The sequence below is a fragment of the Carettochelys insculpta genome, chromosome 3 (genome assembly GCF_033958435.1).
Source record: "Carettochelys insculpta isolate YL-2023 chromosome 3, ASM3395843v1, whole genome shotgun sequence".
Lineage (NCBI taxonomy): Eukaryota > Metazoa > Chordata > Testudines > Carettochelyidae > Carettochelys > Carettochelys insculpta.
Genome location: NC_134139.1, coordinates 96,018,226 through 96,040,394, shown reverse-complemented (window position 1 = coordinate 96,040,394; position 22,169 = coordinate 96,018,226). Strand labels below are relative to the sequence as shown.

General features: G+C 44.4%; 1 protein-coding gene across 1 annotated transcript in view; it reads left to right on the top strand.

Moving 5' to 3' along the window:
* UST (uronyl 2-sulfotransferase) overlaps positions 1-22,169 on the top strand; it is a 250,940-nt gene that overhangs the window by 91,673 nt on the left and 137,098 nt on the right. Inside the window, exon 3 of the mRNA XM_074990414.1 lies at positions 11,337-11,492. Coding sequence (XP_074846515.1) covers positions 11,337-11,492 — 156 coding nt within the window. The remainder of the gene's footprint in view (positions 1-11,336; positions 11,493-22,169) is intronic.

The window sequence follows — 22,169 nt, the reverse complement described above, 5'->3', positions numbered from 1 at the left end:
AGAGAGGAGGGTTCCTGGAGCGACAGGAAAAACATACCGGGGAAAGTGGCCTGGGGAGGAAGCTGTTGCCCTTTCAGCTGAGGGAGACAGCCCCTCCAGCACCAGCTGCCCAGGGTCCCGGGAACGGAACCTGGATCAAGTGGGAGGGGACCGGGTTCCCCCCAGACCACCTCATGCTCCCCAAGACATCTCGGAAGGTGCAGGGGGAGCCTCATGTGGGGACTTCTGCCCCCCAATTTATGACTGTGACTGTGATGAGTATGGCTCAGTAGGCTGTGCCCTGCTCTGGAAGCAGAACAAAAAGGGGCACAGTGAGCCTCTGAGGCATTACCTTAACCACCCCAAAGCGCAGGACCCACGAGGGATTGCTCAGGACTTTGTCACACTCCTTAAAGACTAACAAATTTATTAATAAGATAAGACCCACTTCGTCAGATTATTGGAATACACAGTTAGAATCCAGAGTTTATATAGTGGGTGGGGGTCAGGGAAGAAAAGGAGATTACCTGTCACTAGTAGGGCCAGTAGATGAAACAAATTATGTAGGGCGTGTGCCCTTCCTGTGAATATATCAAAGACGGGGAAATTGCCCTTGTAATGTGAAAGACAATCAAGATCTCTGTTAAGGCCTAATTTAAATGTGTCAGATTTGCAAATGAATTCCAATTCAGATGTCTCCCTCTGTCATCTTGTGGTAAAATCATTTTGTAGAAGAATGGCTATTTTTAAAACCATTACTTAAAATGAAAGTTAAAGTTTTCCCCATATGGTTATATGTATTCCAATTCGTGTTGGTGTGGCTGATGTGGTTAGATGGTGTCACTAGTATAGATATGTGGAGAGAGTTGGCAACAGGGTTTGTTGCAGGGCTTGGTTCCTGGGTTAGCGTTTCTGTAGTATGGTGTTTGGCTGCTGGCGAGTACTGAGGTTGGCTGGCTGTCTGCTGGAAAGGACAGACCTGTCACCCAAGGCCTGTGAGAATGAAGAATGGTGTTCCAGTATAGGTGTTGTCAGTGATGCTCTGGAGGGGTTTAAGCTGAGGTCCAAGTGGTGTTCTGTTGTTTTCCTTGATGGGCCTGTCATGAAGTAGGTGACTTCTGGGTACTCATCTGGCTCTGTCAATCTGTTTCTTTACTTCCCCCAGTGGGTAATTAAGTTTTACGAATTCTTGATAAAGATCTTATAAGTTTTTGTCTCTGGTGGGACTGGAGCACATATGGTTGTATCTTTGGGCTTGGATGTAGACAGTGGATCATGTGATGTGTCTTGGATGGAAGCTGGAGGCGTGTAGGTAAGAAAAGCGGTCAGTGAGTTTCTGGTATTGAGAGTGGTATTAATGTGACCTTCATTGATTTGTACCATAGTGTCCGGGAAACAGATCTCTTGTGTGGGATGGTCCAGGCTGAGATTGATGGTGTATTGGAAATTGTTGAAATTCCTGTGGAATTCTTCTAGGGTCTCCTTACCATGGGTCCATATGATGAAGATGTCATCAATGTAGGTACTTGGGGGTGGGAGCTGAGGAAAGGTTGTTCTAACTGTAAAAACGTAGGCATGTTCTGGGGCTATGCAGGTGCCCATGGCAGTGCTGCTGACTTGAAGGTGTAAATTGTTCCCAATCAGAAATCATTGTGGTTGAGGACAAAGTTACATAGCTCAGCCACCAGATGTGCTGTGACATAATTGGGGATGGTATTCCTGACGGCTTGTAGTCAGTCCATCCTCATGTGGAATATTGGTTTAAAGAGCTTCTACACCATGGAGGTGAGTGTGTTATTTCCAGGAAAAATACTGCTGTTGTGCAGTTTCTTCAGGAAGTTGGTGGAATCTTGGCAATATCTAAGAGTACTTATAAAAATAGCTTATGGTTTGACGAGAAAGTGAACATAGTGAGATAGTCCTGCTGTAAGGGTACCAATATATTAAATTATAGGACTGTCCAGGGTTTCCAGGTTTATAGATTTTTGGGTAGCAGGGCCCTGTTGCTCTGTCTACATTTGAGATAAAATAAAATTTAAAGGAGTTAGTGACATTTTAATGTTGAGCTGTCTTCACTATAAATACCATTAGCTAGAATTAGTGAGCCCTAATGCTGATAACAAAATGTTGATATTACTGGATGGGAAAAGCATCAATTTTTGAATTTAAAATTTTGAATAAAGGCTAGTGTTGAAATGCCATGTCTTTAATTAGAATTTATTAGCCTCCAGAAGTGTCCCACATGTATCGCACAAAGCTACATGGTGACCCTCCATGTATGGCTGCTTCCTTCTCTGCTGCTCCCCATACAGATGTGCAGGAAGAAGGTCACAGGAAGCCCGCAAATTTTCAATTGAATTAAACTTAGAATTTGAATTCTGCAGTGCCTAGGCCTGCAAATATAAAGGTCTGGACATATGGCTTACGGATCTGGGTGCAGGTAGACGGGGCTGATAGCACAGCTGCTGCCGCTAAGCCAACATCTGCAGAGGACACGTGGCACAGGGAGCCCAGATGGGTTTGTGGGAGGTCTGAATTCTGGGACAGTGCTTTGCATTCTGGGATTCTAACATGAAACACCCACAAGCAACTGGGGCTAAGGCACTGTGGGATAGGTACCCACAATGCACTGCTCACGCTGTTGAACTTCCAGTTTGTCTCGTAGTATACATAGCTTGTGTGATTTGGTCCTGAGCTGAAAGCAGGGTGTTTCATGAGCAGATGATGGTGTTTGTTTTAGTTTTCCTCACAGGGATCACAGGAAAGAGGCCAGGTATAGGTCCAGTTTGTCATTTCAACCATCAGAGGGAGTCCATGAGGAATCCTTTTCTTGTACCGTAGGTGGGAGGGTACCTGTGGGTCAGTGCATTGTTCCGTGTCACATTGGAAGTATTCCTTGAGTTGGAGACAGTGAAAGTAGGCTTCCAGATCACCACAGGACTGTATCAAGTTTGTGGGGGTGTAACGGCAGAAAGGGAGTCCTCGAGAAAGGGCAGATTCTTCTGCTGGGCTGTGTGTGTAGTTGGATAGATGACAATATTGCTAGGTGAGTTAAGGGTACCACTATTGTAGCCCCATGTGGAAAGTAGGAGTTTAGATAGCTTCCAGTCCTTTTTCTTCTGTAGAGAAGAGAAAAGTGTATTGCAAGTCTCCTGTCTTGTTCTAGTAAAGTCCAGCCATGTGGAGGTTTGCGTCATCACAATCAGAATCATCACAGGACCTAACATCAACCATACCATCAGGGGCTCCTTTACCTGCACATCTACTAATCTAATATATGCCATCATGTGCCAGCAATGCCCCACTGCAATCTACATTGGCCAAACTGGACAGTCTCTATGTAAAAGAATAAATAGACACAAATCAGACATCACGAACGATAACATACTGAGCCTGTGGGGGAACACTTCAATCTCCCTGGACACTCAGTAGCAGATTTAAGGGTGGCAGTCCTGAAACAAAGACATTTCAAAAATCAGATGGAGAGAAAAATCTCTGAGCTGCAATTTATTTGCAAATTTGACTCCATTAACCAAGGATTAAACAGAGCCTGGGAGTGGCTCGCACCTTACAAGAGCAGCTTCTCTGCGCTGGGTGTTTATATCTCCCCATTAGAGTCTGACAATGGGTCATATCCCCCTGTCTGATCTGACTTGTTTTTTCCTCTTTTGATACGTACTATTGATAATGGGCCATTTCCACCTTGCTGAATAGACCTTCTCACCTCTGCCCCTCCCTTTTACTGCGACCCCACTCTTTAAATACCCTGTTGAAACCACTTCCCCCCAACTCATGCATCTGATGAAGTGGGTCTTTGCCCATGAAAGCTTATGATCCAAAATATCTGTTAGTCTATAAGGTGCCACGGGACTTCTTGTGGTTCTCATCCCTTATGTGATCCTCCAGCATCCAAAACTTCTTGTATAACACAGTTGCACTAATCCTTCTGCCAAGGAGCCCTTTGTGACTGTGAAGGAGAACCATAGTAGTGATTTGCGTGGATGGCTATGTACCCGGGGTGGCTAGTCCCTCCTGCTGCTCACGCTGCTGTGGATGGTCTCTCTTCTAAGTGTGCTAGCTCCATCAGATCTAGTGTATGCCCCGACCCCCACACACACCACCCCGTCACAAATCTAAGCATGCTTCAAAAGTATGCGACTGGAGAATGCCAAAAGCTGTGTTGTGCTTTGAATGGAATGAAAATGAGCAAATCCAGAACATCACTCAATTGAGTCTTTAAATCAGAGACTGGTTTTATGGCCCTGTGCTACACTAACAACATTTTTATTTCCCTGTCATCGATTCTGTTGTATAACAGTATTCCACATAATAAAATGTGTTTGACATTACCCAGTCTAGCATCATTGACAGTTGTTTTGGAAAGGCCTTAGCAGCAGCTATTACTACCAGATATTGTATCTCTCACCTGTGGTGTTCTGAAATGGCAAATGCTGGCATTTTCCGCTTAAACTACGGGTTGAACGTCTCTTGTCTGGCACCCTCAGGACCTGACTGGTGCCAAACGAGAGAATTTGCCAGACCACAGAAGGTCAATATTGTCTAACAGCACTATCAACGCTTCCACTGCTTACTGCGCACTTAGAAGACATTTAAGGGTAAGTTACATCTAAATAACAGCACAGAACACTGAGAGCCGGGAATGGTGTTAACTAACTTCATAGAATCATGGGAAACTTGGCCAAACACATGATGAGTGGTCAGCTGGCTAACGAAAATCATGCCAGATTATGGATGCTGCCATACAAGAAAGTGCGGATTAGAGAGGTTTCACCTGCAGTATTTTTGTAGGAAAGGTTGATAGTGAACTCATATGGCTCTAGGCTCCAACTGGAAATGTGTTATGATATTGTGTAGACCTTCTGTGTGGCTAGCTTCTGTGAGTGTCTAGAAAGTCCCATGTTGACTTGCTCAAGAAAAAACTTGCTTATGTTTCAAAAAGTAGATCTGGCTCAGAATTATTAGCAAGTGCCTATGGTGTTTTTTCCCTAAAGGAGACATAGAGCTCAATTTGTATTGGCCTGAATTTGCTAATTTAGTATATTAGATATGTACTTGAAATGGAATATACTACCACTCTGCCCTCATGAATTGACTGACAAACATCAGCCTTCCAAGCAGTAACTACTCTGTAGCACAGACGTGTAAGCTGGAGCCGATTACATTGGAACACTGGCTTCTCAGCATCAGTCTCTTAACAGAAGCCCTTACTGAAGCATGATATAATGTATGAGTATTTGTACAGTAAAATCTTTGTTATCCAGAACTTGAATATCCTGAAAACATCTGCCACAGACAGCAATACAATTCCCCCTTCAGTTAACCAGAAAAATTCTGCTAGTTATTCAGCATCATTTTTCAGTGTTTGTGGAAGTTACGTTTGTTTGCTTGTTTTGCCCCAAGGCAATAGAGGAGCAGTAAACTAGAGTTCCGTATATGTTAGTAGTGTTTAAAGGTTAAGTGAGGTTATTGCAGTTCTTAAACATTTTTTGAGTTTGGTGAAAAAGCTTGATTAACTGGCAACCCCCATTCCCCATGCATGCCTGATGACGAAGTTTTTAGTTTATAAGACAAGTTTAGAAGCTCATCCAATGTTCCTCACGTTAGACAAACTGATTCCCCTGATAGTGTGAACTGGCACTGTGCAGAATAACAGTGCCATCTGCCTTTTCAGTTACTGCTCCAGTCATGAGATCACTTCACACTACTGTTCTTTCACAACTACATAGCAGTTGTTTGGTTCGCCTCAAGGTACGGCTCAAATTTGGTTTGGTTAGCTGGAAGGACAATTTGTGCAGTCCAGACAGTCTGCATCTATTTTATTTTACTGTTGCTGTTGTTGATTAATTATATTACTGTAGAGCAGCATCTACCAAACTTTTGAGGGTTGTGCCCTTCTGCCCTCTGTACCCTTGGCCACAACTCAGGAGCTGTGTGTGCATGCGTGTGGACATGGGTAAGGAGGCCAAGCCTGGGGATGTTTCTGGTTCTGGATTTGGAGACAGAGCCAAATCCCCGAGCTAAGGCTGGGGGGCAGGGCAGGCCTCCATGTGGGTGTGATGCTGCACTGGGGCTGGGAACCAGATGTGTAACCAGGGCCATGGCTGGGGATAGGGCTGGAGCAGATCTGTAGATGGGCTAGGGCTAGAGCTAGGTCTCTCTCCATGAGGGCCAGCCCAGACGTCCATGTCCCCACCCTCCAAACGTTTCTTTGAACACTGTATTTTGGAGACCTCTGCTGTGGAGCCTAGAATGCCTCGTTATAGACCAAGTTTTCACCATGGGAGGTGCGGTGTAAACACAAAATATAAAGACAGTCTCTGAATTGTCATACTAGATTCTGTCTATGATAAAGAACAGCCATCCTTTTTGTCTGGCCTCATAAAGTGGACTTGACAGTATCAAAATCATCATGGAAAATGCGCCAATAACATCTTTGAGACTTGTGTTTCATTCTACCATTCTTTTTTTCATTTTTCTTAATAAATATTTGGCTGTTGACAGGTTAGAAATGTAGTGTTTGTAATACCAGAATTCTGTGTCCATAGGAGAAAGAAGAACAGTTCTCATCAGTTCAGGTAGGATGTATGGCAGAATGCATAGCAATAGTGTAATGCATTTTTTTCACAAGAGTATCTTGACAGCTGATGGAGTCAAGAGAAATTCCAGATTTCAGGCAATCCAGGACATCTTAATAGGTCATAGAATAAAGGCATGTTGCACTGTTTTTTAAGGCTTTATGTCCAAAGAGACACCTGGAACTCAGACAGTGGTCAGATACAGGTTGGAGGTAATGCATTAGATCCATGATATGAGATACAATAGAAATAGTAGAGGCAACCAACCAGCTTCTACTGATTTTTTTTTTCCGTTGCTTTTAAGGAACTGCCAAAGAGCAACTCTGAGTAGTGTTGGAAATTAGAATGCTTGTTAAAAGAGAATAGGCAAAATGAGCATACACTTAATGAACAGGTGTTAAAGGAAAAGAAATGAACTTGTTCTTAACATGTTGGAAAAAATTGAACTGCTCAGTACATGAAAAGCTAGTTTTGCCAGATCCTCCTAGCAGTGAAAACTGTTTTTGTATTGTCAAAATGTAGATTTCTACCCTGATTAGCATGAAGGAAATGCAGACAGAAAAAAAGAGTTGTTGTGTATTTTTGTTTCACGGTAAAATATAATTGAAATCGAGCAAATGATTAAGACTCTAATGGTAGCTGAACAAAAAAGACATTGTAAATTATGGTAAAATACATGCTATTTAAAAGATTTACAGTCCGTAATTAGCTTTCGGTGAGTGTTGGTTACTTCATTTTTTGTTGATGAAAGTAAAGTAATGTTGACCTTGCTAAATGATATTCAGTATGTTTTTCTTTTCTTTCCTTGAACAGCTGCACTAGTATAGATATGAAAACTGGAAAGAAACTTAGGGCAGATATTTACGTAATATACAAAATGATTTGTTTAAGGAGCTTGAAGTGCATTCTAACAGTGAACTCTCTCATTTGCCTTACTGTTAATCAACAAATTCATTAACCATTTTCTTCTCTTAATACCTCTTTCCAAATGGGTAACTAAGGATAGAATTTTGTCTGTCCTCACAAAGGATAAGTATTCAGGCTATGCACTCAGAGAGGTGAATCCCATCCCCACCAGCCGCACCCACTATACTAGGGAAGCTGCCCTGTCCTCCTGTAGCTACTGTTTCCGCTGTTCAAAATTTTAGCAACATTTGACCTTCTCCAGCCAAAATGATAGTTCTAACCATGATTTCTCATGTTGTTCACTGTAACGGAGACTTTTCTGATTTTGTGTCCATCATCTCTCTTTTTTTTGTCTCCCTCCCCCGCAACCCTTTTTAAAAAAATCAGCTTTTCATCACTATTCATTTCATTCATTCATCCTTGCCATTTATGATTTCGAAATTGCTGCCTTTCCTAGTGAAACTTGGGTTTGAAATATTCTTCCTTAGCTATCTGGCTCTTATTATTTCCTTGGTAGATTTGAACTTGCTGTTCTAAAATTTCCAACTTGCTCCAAGGCATTTAGTTAATAATTATTAATAGTTTTGAGATTATAAAACTGAATGCTTCTTTAAAATATACTCTATTTTAGTCATCAATACAGCAATATTAGATATCGATATTTCCAATGCCTATGAGTGCAGTTCAGCGCAGCTTAGCATAAGGACTTCAGTGTCATTGTGAACACAAACCAGGGAATAATCCTTCATTCATTCTCACCATTTATGATTTCCAAATTACTGTCTTTCCTTGTGTGACTTGGACTTGAAATGTTCTTCTTTACCTATCTGTATTTCATGATTCCCCTGGTTGTTTTGAATCTATATTTTAATCCCTCTGTATTATATAAAACACTAGAATATTTACCCAGCAATGTTCAGGTCCTTAGCTCAATTAATTTTGTCTTTTATACAAATCATTTCTCTGGGATGGGGCTGAAGATGAAGGGTTCAAGATGCAGGCTGCCCTGGAGTACAATCTCACTTTTCTCTCTCACTGCAGCAGCTTGTGCCAAGGTGAGATGTGTCTTTCCACGGCCACTTCATCTCCAACGGACACCACCCAGGGAGGAGTGCATGTCCCCCAGCTGGTGCAGGTCCACGTTCGTCCTGCATTTCCCAGCCAGAGTGAGGACTGTCATGAGGCGGAAGAGAATCACCTTAGGAGTGTATTTAAATTGAATGGTTATCCGACGAACTGTATTAGAAGGTGCCTATATAGGAAGCAAGAAACTACAATCAGGCATCCTTCAGTCAAAAGAATAACATTACTATATATTAGAAATATCTCTGAGATGACATCACGATTATTAGAACCATTTGGGATTAAAATAGCACATCGACCAGCAAGTATGTTAAAGGATATTTTATTGATGAGGTCAAGCATATGTGTAAAACCAATGTGATTTATAAGATCCAATGTTTAAACTGTTCTAAGTATTATATAGCACAAACAGGAAGACAGCTAATTACCCGTATACATGAACACCAGTCAGCTGTTAAATGGCATGATCCCTTATCACTAACTTCATTGCATGAAGACAACACTGGCCACAAGTTTGATGTTAGTAACGTGAAGGTAATACAATAGGCTAGATCTAGGCAGGGAACAGAATTCTTGGAAGTATGGCTCTCTTGAAAGGAGGCAATTAATTGGCATATTGATTTAGATCCAGTGTTGGAACCCCTGAGATTAAAAGATAATAGAAGAACAACAGCTAATAGGACTGGGATTGGGCACAGCCGGTCTCAAATTGAAGACACAAGTAACTAATTAAAGATCTAGTTACTGATTTGGACCTGGTGTTCGAACTTAGACAATCAAAGGACTGCTAATAAGGGCGTGTTCAGGTGCAATTCGTCTTAAATAGAAGACACAAGTAACTAATTAAGAACCAATTACTGATAAGGACTATATAAACAACAGTTTGACCATCTCTTACTAGGCATTGGTGATGTTACTACATTCAGTAATGAAACGTCTGCAATCAAACATTTTTAAACCCGCCGAACCTTTTTATATTTTAAAGAGTGAGGGCTGTGGCAAACAGTGAACTCTCCCCTTGTTCCCTCATGAAGGGATACAGTCAGCAATGTTTCTGTACAAATTGGGATTGTTAGGGTGGAAGCTTCCCCCCCCCCCCAAGGAGAGGGTGGGAGGCTTAGAGCTGGGGCAGTTCTAGACATGGGGCAAAGCCAGTCTCTTTCACCTGCGTGGTGAGTCTGTCTCTCTTCTGTATGGTTTTATGATAAGCAGTCCCATTCCAGGCACATTCCATTTTCCTGACTCCACCAAACCCTGATCTTTCGTTACGTTATGAGAAGAGGAAGCTGTGTACCAAAATTGGTGGTCCTAGCACTTATGTCTACATTCTGGGACAAACAGACGCACCGGTAGGCTCACAAACTCTCTCAGATAGTGAATGGCCAAAAATAATTCAAAATATTAAACATTAAACTGACAAGAATGAAAAATATTGTTTCCTAAAGCTGTCAATCGGCAAACAACACTTGCTTCCACATGATCTTTCTATCAAAGAGTGAATTTTTAATGAGTGTTAAAATGTGGTTGGACATTCTGTCTGAGTAATTACTGTGTGATGAAGTTGGTCAAAATTGTACAATAGCTGAAGGAGTGTGGTGGTGGTTTATTCAGTGGTTGATGAGGCCAGTTTGACCCATATGATTAGCTGACACAAACTTCATTTGAGTAATCTGTTCCTATCTACAGCTTTATATGTCAGTATATTAACAGTGTTGTGTGGTGGGTCAAGTAATCTATTTATGAATTGGAAGCAACTGAACTCTCTTTTTAACTTAGCTTTCATGGCATAATTCATGCATAATGTTTCTCTGGAAGATTTATTCTGTTCATTTAAAAAATGACTAATGAGTTTTAGTGCTGGTGAAAGGTTCCAGATTAGTATCGGAGGGGTAGCCGTGTTAGTCTGGATCTGTAACAGCAACGAAGGGTCCTGTGGCACCTTATAGACTAACAGAAAAGTTTTGAGCATGAGCTTTCATGAGCACAGACTCACTTCATCAGACGCTGGTCTTGGAAATCTGCAGGGCCAGGTATAAATAAGCCAGAGCAAGGGTGGGGATATTATTATCCTTGTTATCCCCACCCTTGCTCTGGCTTATTTATACCTGGCCCTGCAGATTTCCAAGACCAGCGTCTGATGAAGTGAGTCTGTGCTCATGAAAGCTCATGCTCAGAACTTTTCTGTTAGTCTATAAGGTGCCACAGGACCCTTCATTGCGGTTCCAGATTAGTAGCTCTGGCATCTGAAATCCTCTATCCATCGAACAGTTACAGCACAATCTTCCCTCATGTGGCCTTTTCAAAATATGTCTGTGTTGACCCTAAGAGATCAGCTTGAGAATCAGCGTACTTTCCATAACCGTTCAGTCTGTGTTGTCTCTACCAAGACAGTCAGCCAGGGTGCTAATTGTGATGATGTGTGTTGTGATTTTGGGTGTAAGCAACAAGCTTAAGGCCACGAACTTGTTTAAATAGAACCCATCAAACAGTGGTATGTCTATGTCAGGACTTGCCTACATGGATATCTTTAACTGGAACCACACAGGATGAATCTCTGTGTCCCATCACTGTTCTCCAGGTGAGCCTTCCACTTATATTCTTAAGAATCCAAATATGTGTTTGTAGCTTGCTAGTGCAGTGGAGCCCTTCTGACCTAGAGATGAACATGTGCCGTATTCAGGAAATCTTTCCCTCTTGAGTCACAGCAAAAGTATTCTGTGGCTTCCGGAAAGACGAGTATGCTCACTGCGTTTCTTTTCGATCTTTGTTTAGGTACTTCCCTTCCCTAGCCAAGTGGTATACAACAGAGTTGGAAAGTGTGGGAGTCGAACTGTGGTTTTGCTTTTGAGAATCTTGTCAGAGAGACATGGGTTCAACCTGGTTACATCAGACATTCATAACAAAACCAGACTGACCAAAAACGAACAGGTAAGTTGCTTGTGCTCATTCCATTTTAAAGTTAAGAAAGAGAGAGAGATTATTCAGCATGACTTCTTGTAATATCTGATGCATCAAGTAGTGCAGTTAACTCATAATCATTAGTAAGGCGGAACCTTCTCTCATAATTGCCAATCATCTCCAATCATATGAAGAAGTGGGTCTTACCCACAAAAGCTAATAATTTTGTTAGTCTCTAAGGTGCTGTATGACTGCTTATTATTCATAATTGCCATTGAAACTCAGATACGGAAGGCTGGACTAGATAGATTGGGGTGGCAAATCAATTAGGGACTAAGAGCCATATGTATAGAGTGCAAAGAACCATGTGGATAGAGTCAAAGAGCCACGTATTATATCTTTATTTTTATCTGGCTAATACGTGGCTCAATGTCCTCCCCTTCCTCCAGAGCCAGGCACCCACAGCTCCGCACTCTAACCCAATCTCTCGACTCCCATAGAGTCAGGCACCCCTGGCCCCCTGCTCTAACTCGATGCTGGCGACTCACTGAAGCCGCTGCCACAGACTTCTCCCACCAAGTGCTACAGTGAGTTCTCAGAGATGTGGACAGCACTCCCGATGCGCGGCTCCAAGGAGGAGCCACATTTAATGGCTCCAAGAGCTGCAGGTTGGCCTCCCCTGAGATAGATGAACTGTTGGTACGATTGTTGCGATGCACTTATGCTGAATGTGTATTTCATGGAATATTCATCACTGACTGATGGAGAAATTTATTCTAAAATCATCATAGCCCAGTTCCCACGTCCCATCTTTCATGCTGATTACCTGTTTGATTTTTATACTGTCGTACATCTCCCCATCAAGAAAATAGGGAGTCATTTTCCATTTCTGACTATGCTTGGTACGGGTTGACAGACCGAAGACTTTTCCATGCTGTTCTCTAATCAAGGTGTTGCAAAATACCAGAGAAGATTACGCATTTATTTCTTGGGCAGCAAATAAGTTTTAGCGGACGATCGCATGTATTATCTTCTCTGCACCAGAAGTTATCAAATTATTGGATTGTGAAGCTGAGGGAATATCAATGGGAATATATCGTTGCAGAGCTCAGTCTAAAAGCTCTGCTGCGGATATGCCTTTATTTGTTGGTTTTTTATTGTAGTTTTGTGGCTACATGTGTTAACAATGTATACATTGTATTTGGTTCAATAGTGGCTCTCTGATGTCCTGGAAACATGTTGATGATTGTGTTTCGTTGTCTCTTCTGTGTCTGTGAGAGAGGTGTGTGGACTGGAATTTTCCCCTATCTGTAATCTGATGTAGTAGCCAGTGACCTCTTAAAGCTGCTTAGCAGCAAGAGGAAAGGTGTGGTCTTGTGATAAAGGTGTTGGCATGGATCGAAGGAAATTTAGGCTCAAATCCTGACTCCGCTACAGGCACCTTGTGTCACTGTAACCTATTTACTTAATCTCTGTGCTTCATTTCTCTGTCCATAAAATGAACACCTTAATGCTTACACTAGAGCAAGGATGGGAAGAAGTGTGTTTAGGCCCTGATCCTGCAAAAACTCATCTGAGTGCATCACTTCATTCACTGTAGTCAAGTAAAAGTAAGAACTTTTGGATACCTTATGTGACTGCATGTACTTAAGACAGGTTCTGGTAGTAGTGTCTTCTTCCCTGCCTTCTTTAACCCATCTCATCGGATGACATTTGCCCATTCTGTCCTCTGTGTGTGTATAATTAGAGATACAGTATTGCTGTAGCCAGATACTGTTCAAAAGGTTCTAAACAAACTCTGTGGTGGAAGTAAATGGCTGGGTTTGTACCTGGCTGTGACATACAGGCCTCTTGTTGCCAATTACCAGAGAGATCGTGGATATGGGCAGTGCTTTTTTTCCTAGAAAAAAGGTGGTGGAACTCAAGCCCCAATCTGATGCCCCAACCCCACCCGCCCTCAACTCGGGCTCAAACTGCCCCTAGGCAGCTTAACTGCCCCCCCCCCCACGTAGGACCCAAACCACCCATGGGTGGCTTAACTGCCCCCCCACAAGCCCCAAGCCAACTCTTGGTGGCTTGATAACCCCCCCCACAGAGCCTGAGCCATCGCTGTAGCCCTCTTGCAGGGCCTAAGCAGGATTGCCAGATTTTCTTAATGCTTAGGAGGAACAATGCTTTTCCCTCCCTCAGACCCAATGCCCCCCCCTCCCCCTGAGCCAGGTAGCCCCAGTCCCCTGCTATAACCCAATGCTCTCCCTATTCCTCCCCCAGAACCAGGCACCCACACCCACTTTCATCCAGCTGTCACTGTCCGAGGCAACTGTGACCACAGTAATTTTTCCAGACTACGTAGTCACTTCACTCTAACAAAAGTGCTTCCAGTTCAGTAATGGCTCTTCCAGGGGCACCACTGACGACATGGGCAAGACTGGAAAAGCAATTTTTAAAACCCTTTGTAAGCTGCAATGTTGCAGAGTTCCCATGGATGTATTTACATTACCATGTGAGATGGGATTATCAGCTCAGTTCCTGCATGTGCGCTTTGGTCAGGCACGCTCTAATGGCCATCAGCCTACCTAATTCCAGTGCACCCTCTCCAGCAGCATGTGGGTTCAGACCCTCATCACTGCTTTGGCTTTGGAAGAGACATTTTGTTACTTCATATTGTGCCAGAAATCAGTCAGCTGAAGAGCTTTTGTTGTTTCTATACCTTAAACCACAATGATTTGCCAATTTCATTTATAAGCAGAGATGAAGAGCAGGATTTGATGGTGATGGGCAACTTCAGCTATCCACTCGTATGTTGGGAAACTAACACAGCAAGGCACAAACTATTCAGAAAGTTCTCAGGCTGTACTGAAGACAGATTTTTTTTTTTTTTTAAATTTCAGAAGATGGAAAAAGATATTGGGGGAAAGCTGTTCTAGATTTGATTTTAATAAATAGGGAACTGGTTGAGAAGTTGAAAGTGGAAGGTAGCTTGGAGGAAAATGACCTTGAAATCATAGAGTTCATGGCTCTAAGGAATGGTAAGAGGGAGAACAGCAAAACAGAGACAATGGATTTCAGGAAGGCAGATTTTAATAAATTAAGATGCAGAGCTTTACTGTTCCAGTCTTTATATCTCCCTCCGGCTGAGGTGTCTTGTTTGGTTTTTTTTTAAATACCTAAAAATATCTAGGATTTTAACACAGGTTGAACCTCTCTTATCCTGGGTTTTCTGGTCAAGCAACATTTGTGGTCCAGCAGGACCAGAGATGTTGCTGAACTAGGGAGCCCCAGCCACAGAGGTTGCCTGGAGAGAGGCTTCCCTTGCCACTCTGACTGTCCAGAATACCTGCCAATCAGAGCAGTGGGGGTGGGCAGTAACTGAGACCATGTCTCCAAAAAGTCTCTCCAGGGCATTTCTTCCTGCTGATGTTTCCCCTGTGGGGGCACACACAGTGCTTTAGCATCCCCCCTTCACCCAGCCAGCTCCTGCTCCCTCCTCCTGCCTAGCACACCCCAATCTGCTCCTACATCCCCGCCTGCCCAGACCTCCACCCTCATCCTGTTCCTGCACCCTCCCTCCCACTCAAACCTCTCACCTCCAGCCCACTCCTGAACCCCCCACCATTGCTGCACTTTACCTCCCACCCAAATCCCCAAACCCCAGCCCACTCCTGGACCCTCCCTCCTGTCCAGACTCCACATGCCCACTAGGGAGGGGGAGAGAAACAAGCCTGCAGGAAGTTCTTCAGGGTTCAGTGCTGCAGACTCCACAGGGGCTCTGGCCCTACCTAGCCCCATGCCTTGTAGGCCTCAGCCCCACACTGTACAAGGCTCCGGCCCTGGCCCTGTGACATGGTGGGAGTTCTGGGGGTGGAGGCTCTACCCCGCACTGTGCCGGGCTCTGGCACCCCCTCCATGCTGCGCTGGACCCAGCCTCCCCTTTCCCGCCCCCCTAGCTCCAGCCCCACTTGACCACACACCTGAGTAAGGTTGGGCTGGCAGCAAAGTCCCAGTGGGGCAGTAGGCAGGGGAAAAAAGGTGGCATTATGCTGTTCAACAGCATTCCAATGGAAAAAAAGCTCTGGATATGGGGATCCCATGGATTCACCAAAGAATGTCGTATAAGTTCCTTATTGAAAGCATGTATCACACTGGTCATAAGCATTGTGAGAAAACATGATGTATGCTGAAAATTGTGTTCTCTAGGCCTGTAAGTTAAGAGGAGATCAACAAAAGATGTCCACATACTCCTGACAGGCAAGAGTGAAGAGACACTAACCTTAGTCTGGTGGTTCACTTGCAAATGGAATAATATATGGCTCACAATGATCATCCATTTACCATACAAGCAAAATACTAATCCATAGACTTCAGGAGCTGGAGGGAAAAACAAAATAGCAGGAGATACCTGATTTAAGGCTAAGACTATGAACTTCTGAAATCCGATCTGGGCTGCATATGAACCACCACATATTCCTTCATTCTGCGAGTACAAGCTGCCAGTGGTCTTACTAATATGAAAAAAGGTCTCGGCCAAACAGGACACATTGGAGAAGGGACTTTGGGGGACCTATACTGGAGGAGATAGGTGCGAGGGGGAATGCATAGTTAGTTAAGTTTAATCTCTAGAAAGCATGTCATAACTTTATTTTATTGGTTACTATTTGTTTCCAAAATTCTCACTATCACTTGAATTTCTGTTCTTTGATAATACATTTATTCTGGTTTTCACTATACAGTAATCTCTTGATTTACACAGAGTTTGTGTTCTGAGCAACCTCCATGTAAATCAAATTTCGCATACATTGGGGAGTAGTAGGCATCCTTCAGTCTGCATAGACTATGGATCGCACCCTTTAAAGTTTCAATTGAGGACTTCATTTACAGCGTCTATTGTGACTATAAAGACCCACACGAGAGTGACAGTCCTTGCTGCATCTCTTGCAGATGTAGTGGGTGTCTGGCAAGTCCTTAGTGTGCTTTCTGTGCACTCGCTTCTCCTCTGCTAGCTGTCTGATCTTCATCTCGCCCTTCTGAAGGCCCTTGTGTAACCCCTGCCTCCATCTGCTGCGGTCATCTGCTAGATCTTCCCAGTTGTCCAGCTCGATGTCTACCTCTCTGAGGTCTCTCTTGCAGACATCTTCGTAACGCAACTGGGGGCGTCCGGGAGGTCTTTTGCCAGAGGCTAGCTTACCATACAGGCTGTCTTTTGGAATCCTTCCATCGTTCATCCTGTGGACGTGGCCAAGCCAGCTGAGTTGACACTGCCTGAGGAGGGTGTGCATGGTTGGGATTCCAGCTTGCTCGAGGACAGCAGTGTTGGTCACTCTGTCCTTCCATGATATTCCAAGGATGCGCCTGAGGCAGTGCAAGTGGAAGACGTTCAGCCTCTTTTCCTGGCAGGCATACAGGGTCCAAGTCTCGCTGCCATAAAGGAGGGTGCTGAGGATGCAGGCTCTGTAGACTTGCATTTTGGTGTGCGTGTACAGCTTGTTGTTATTCCACACTCTCTTGCTGAGTCTGGACAGAGCTGTGGACGCTTTTCCGATCCTCCTGTTTAGCTCAGTGTCCAACGACAGGGTGTCAGTGATGGTGGACCCTAGGTAAACAAACTCGTGGACAACCTCTAACGTATAGTTGTCAGTGCTGATTGATGGGGATTCAGCAACATCCTGACCGAGTACATTCGTCTTCTTTAGGCTGATGGTAAGCCCAAAGTCCTTGCACGCTTTGGAGAACCGATCCAGCAGTTTTTGAAGCTGGTCTTCTGTGTGAGACACTACAGCACCATCGTCTGCAAACAGCATGTCTCTGATGAGGACTTCTCGTACTTTAGACTTCGCTTTCAGCCTTGCAAGGTTAAACAGTTTCCCATCAGATCTTGTGTGCAGCAAGATGCCCTCTGTTGAAGATCCAAAGGCATGCTTCAGGAGGAGTGCAAAGAAGATCCCAAACAATGTCGGAGCAAGCACGCATCCTTGTTTGACGCCGCTCCTGATTCTGAAAGCATCTGATAATGCGCCGTCATATTGGATGGTTCCTCTCATGTTTTCGTGGAACGACTGGATCATCTTGAGTAACCGTGGAGGACAGCCTATCTTGTGGAGCAGTTTGAACAGACCATCCCTGCTGACCAAGTCAAAAGCCTTGGTCAAGTCGATCAAGGCTATGTAGAGTGGCTTTCTCTGCTCCCTGCACTTCTCCTGCAGCTGCCTTAGAGAGAAGACCATATCAACGGTAGACCTCTCTGCACGGAATCCGCACTGTGATGCGGGGTACACCCTCTCAGCAATCTTCTGGAGTCTGCCAAGGATGACGCGAGCAAACAGTTTACCAGTGATGCTTAGGAGGGAGATTCCACGGTAGTTGTTGCAGTCGCTTCTGTCTCCTTTGTTCTTATACAGCGTTACAATGTTAGCGTCGCACACATCCTGTGGAACCTCACCCTCTTTCCAGCACAGGCACAGTAGCTCATGCAGGGGTTCCAGGAGTGTGTCCGCGGCACATTTGATTACCTCTGGTGGTATACCATCCTGACCAGGGGCCTTTCCAGCTGCAATGCTGTCGATGGCTGCCTTCAGTTCATCCACAGTCGGCTCTTGGTCCAGTTCGTCCATTACTGGTAGGAGCTCGACGGCATCGAGGGCTGCATCAACCACAACGTTCTCGCATGAGTACAGCTCGGAGTAATGCTCAACCCAGCGCTCCATCTGTTTGGCTTTGTCAGCGATGACTTCACCGGATTTGGATTTCAGAGGTGCCATCTTGTTCTGGGTGGGTCCTAATACCTTCTTCATACCCTCATACATTCCTCTGAGATTACCGAAGTCGGCACAGGTCTGAATGCTGCTGCATAGCTGGAGCCAGTGGTTGTTGGCACAGCGCCTGGCTGTCTGCTGTACTGTTCTTCTGGCCTCTCTCAGTGCTTGCTGGGTACTCTGGCTTGGTGAGCGTTTGTACTCCAGGAGTGCAGCGCGCTTCTTTTCAATGACTGGAATCATCTCATCAGAGTTAGCTTCGAACCAGTCGTTCGTGTTTCTAGCTCTTCTTCCAAACACCGACAAGGCCGTGTTGTAAACTGTATCCCTCAGATGTTGCCATTTGGATGTCGCATCGACGCCCCCAGGGCCGCTGCGCAGATTTTCCTGGAGGGTCTCTCTGAACTTTTCAGCTTTCTCCAAGTTTGCGGTCTTTCTGGCGTCAATGCGGGGCCTTCCAGCAGGTTTAGAGTGGTACAGCTTCTTGGGTCTCAGCTTGAGCTTGGAGCAAACTAGCGAGTGATCTGTATCACAGTCAGCACTATGATAGCTGCATGTCAGAAGGACGTTTTTGAGGTTATTACACCTAGTGATGACCACATCTAGTTGTTGCCAGTGCTTCAAGTGTGGGTGTCTCCATGACACTCTGTGCTGTGGCTTCGTTCGGAAGAATGTGTTTGTGGTACGTGCACAGTTCAAGGAGACGCTGTCCATTGTCATTCATTTTTCCCACACCAAAGTGTCCTAAGCATGAAGGCCATGAGGCCCAATCATTGGGGAAGGCTGGGGGAAAAGGCAGACACATGGCCCCTGGCTTCTCCCAGCTCAGGATCACGCAGCTGCTTGCCTAGCAGTTTCTACCAGCTGGGGAGTCCGGGATACAAATAGCTGCTTTCAGTGCTGGTTCTCTGAGCTGAGAGAACCAGCGATGCAAGGAGCTGTCTGCCAGGGACAGCAGCTTGACTTGGAGCTGCCACCGCTGACGGGAAACCACTACTGTCAGAGGCAACAGCCTCGAGCCAGGCTGACGTCCCTGACGGGAGTGGTTTTTTCCCTGCTCCTGTCAGGGACTGCAGCCTGACTTGAGGCTGCTGCCCTTGACAGGAATGGCTGCCACCTCTGACAGGAGCAGGAAACCACTTCTGTCAGGGGCAGCAGGATTCAGGTTGCCATCCCAGACAGGAGCAGGGAAACCACGACAGGAGCAGCAGTCGTGTGAACCCAAAATATGCGCAACTTGATTGCGCGTATCTCAAGGGTTTACTGTATGTGTAAGTGGTGTGCATTAAGTTGCATGGTGATCCAAGGCTGAATCTTGCAAGCTGATGTGTACTGTTCCTGTGAGTGTAACTAATATGAGGGTTCCAAATGATGTTCAGTGGAACCGGGGCATGGGTACTCCCAAAGGAAGCTCAGAAAACTTAGGGCTTGGTGTGACTGTTGCTGAGCTGTACATTAGACCATGAAGCCTGCAGAGGCTTAGAAGTTCGTGTTTGTGTTGCCTGTGGCCAGAGGAGTGAGAGTCTTGAGTCACATCAGGCATAGACGTGACTTTCTCATCCTGGGGCCAAGTATTGGTATGGGGCTCAGGGTACCCCAAGATGTCATACTAATCAATTTAAACTAGTATTACAAATGCTACATATAATATTAATGAATAATCATTAGTATCGTATGTAGTTTTTATCATATGATAGTTGAAATAATAATACTAATGATTAATATCCTCCTAATTAACTTTTCTTTACATCATTAGGTTGCAGTGTGTGTCATTCACCCTCTTTTTTAGACTTTTTAGACTCTGATTCAGGAGTGAGCCTGTGTATTCATTTGCTAGTACTTGTGTCCAATGAGAGCAGGACTCTACCTGAGCAATTTGCTCTATTAAAGTACATAATCTTCTCTCCCCTTTTTTGGATAGTTAGTTTTACATGTACTTGAACACTAAAATAGTAAAAAGGTCAAATAATTTGTTATAAAAGATAATAATCTGCCATGGAAAAATATTCAGGGCAGTGTGGATACCAAGGAAATTTTTGGAGGAATTCTCAATATCTCAAAGGTTAAAATGAAGAATGATTCACATTCCTGTGATGATGAAGCAGGTATGAGTTTTCTACCAAAAGGAAATACAAAGTACAGTGCAAAAAGTGATAAAAAGTGCCTGAAGATGCCTGTATCTACTTGACCTTGCATGATTTTTGTGAAGACTAGGGATTAAGACAGTCAGAAGGTAAAATGTTCTGACAGAGAGAGGCAGAGAGCGTGTTTTTCTGTTTGCATTAGTATTAGTGGAAATTGTAAACTGACACCACTGTGCAGTTGGAAAGCCATGCCAGCCTCCATATTTTTACATTCTGAACTTAAATTCCTTCTGCTAGAATGCAGCAGTTCAAACACACACACGTATTTGGACAGCAAACAAATTCTTCAAGCAGGATTATCTGCTGATTTTGTTTCTGATTAAACAAAAGCTTGATTTTTATAAACTAAAGACAAGAGGCAGCTGCTCCAAACAAGGAAGCTAATAAATGTTGATAGAGGAAAATCAAAATGTGCAATCTTCAGGTCTGAATTTAGTTTTTGATCATTGATATGGCTGTATGCCAACTACCACATTTATACATGGGGCCCCATCCAGCTCTCTTGTTGAGCATTTCACTATGCCATCTGGTGGTTTTCTTCTGCAAATGCAGTAGCTGTCTGAATTCAAACATTGATGATCCTGATCCATCCTGACTTGATGGATTTTTTTGACAGCATGACGGAAGATCTCCTTGGGATGAGGATAGTAACCTGGGACTTCCTGGTAAGAAGGAGGAAGTCTCTACTAAGTTTTACCCTTCATTGAGGTTCTTGCTTTGGTGGGTTTAAGATAGTATTTTCTTTTTAAAATAGTTTGACTTTCAGGTCTGCTGTTTGTATATGCATCTGGATCTGGGCTTGTGTAGTTGACAGGTTTGTTTAAAATTCAGTGTAGAAAACTGTTACAACAACATTAAAGTTGAGAATCCAAAGAAGACATCATGTTGGTAAATACTTTTAATTTAGGGCCTGATTTGCTCTTTGAGTTGGGAGCTATTCAAGACCTAGGATAAAACTCTGTTGTCTGGGTTTAATCACTGTTCTCTCTGTGACAGGATACGGCCAGGGAGTGAGTACAAGAGGGAAAAGCAGGGCTGGCAAACAAACGAATGGAGTGGGGGAGGAGGCTGCCCTGGGTCAGTTGGGGCCAGCTGGTCCCACTTAAGACTTCCTTTAAAAAGCCTTTGCCCAGTGTGGGAGGAGGGTGATTGAGGAGCACATAGGAGGCAAGGGGAGTTTTCTAGGAACAGCAGAGGAGGGGAGGAGTACTCAGCAGCAAGGGGCTAAGGCTCCTGTCCAGGCAGCCCTGAGATTCGGCATGAGGCTGGAACAGACTGACTGCATGGGGGGAGTGGACCCAGGAGGGAGAACGTGCTGCTGCTGCTGCTGCCACTACCTGGAGGAGGCAGAGGATCATCTGGGGAAGGGGCCCAGGGAGAAGAGCTGCGGCGTCCAGGGTGAGGGGAGCCCTTCCCCACCAGTAGCAGCCACATACGCTCCCTGGGCCAGAACGTGGAACAAGTGGGTGGGACCCGGTTTCCCCCCAGACCACCATCCCCCGTCACCTCAAGGAGGACAATGGCATCCTGGCCGTGGGGCTAGTAGCCTGAACAGAGGCCTGGAGCCCAGGAACAAGGTTAGCCTAACCATACCTCATAGATTTGTAGAATCAGGCTTTTCTTTCTTACCAGATAATAAATTGTTTTATAATAGGGACATCTCTAATCGTGGCAGAGAACCTGTACTAGTGCATTTTGCTCTTGTAGGGCTGATAGACCATTGTTTCTGATTTGGGTTTGTTTGCTAATTCTTGTCAGTACAGTCTACCTAATGTATTTTGTCTTAAATACAATTCATTGCATATACTTACCAG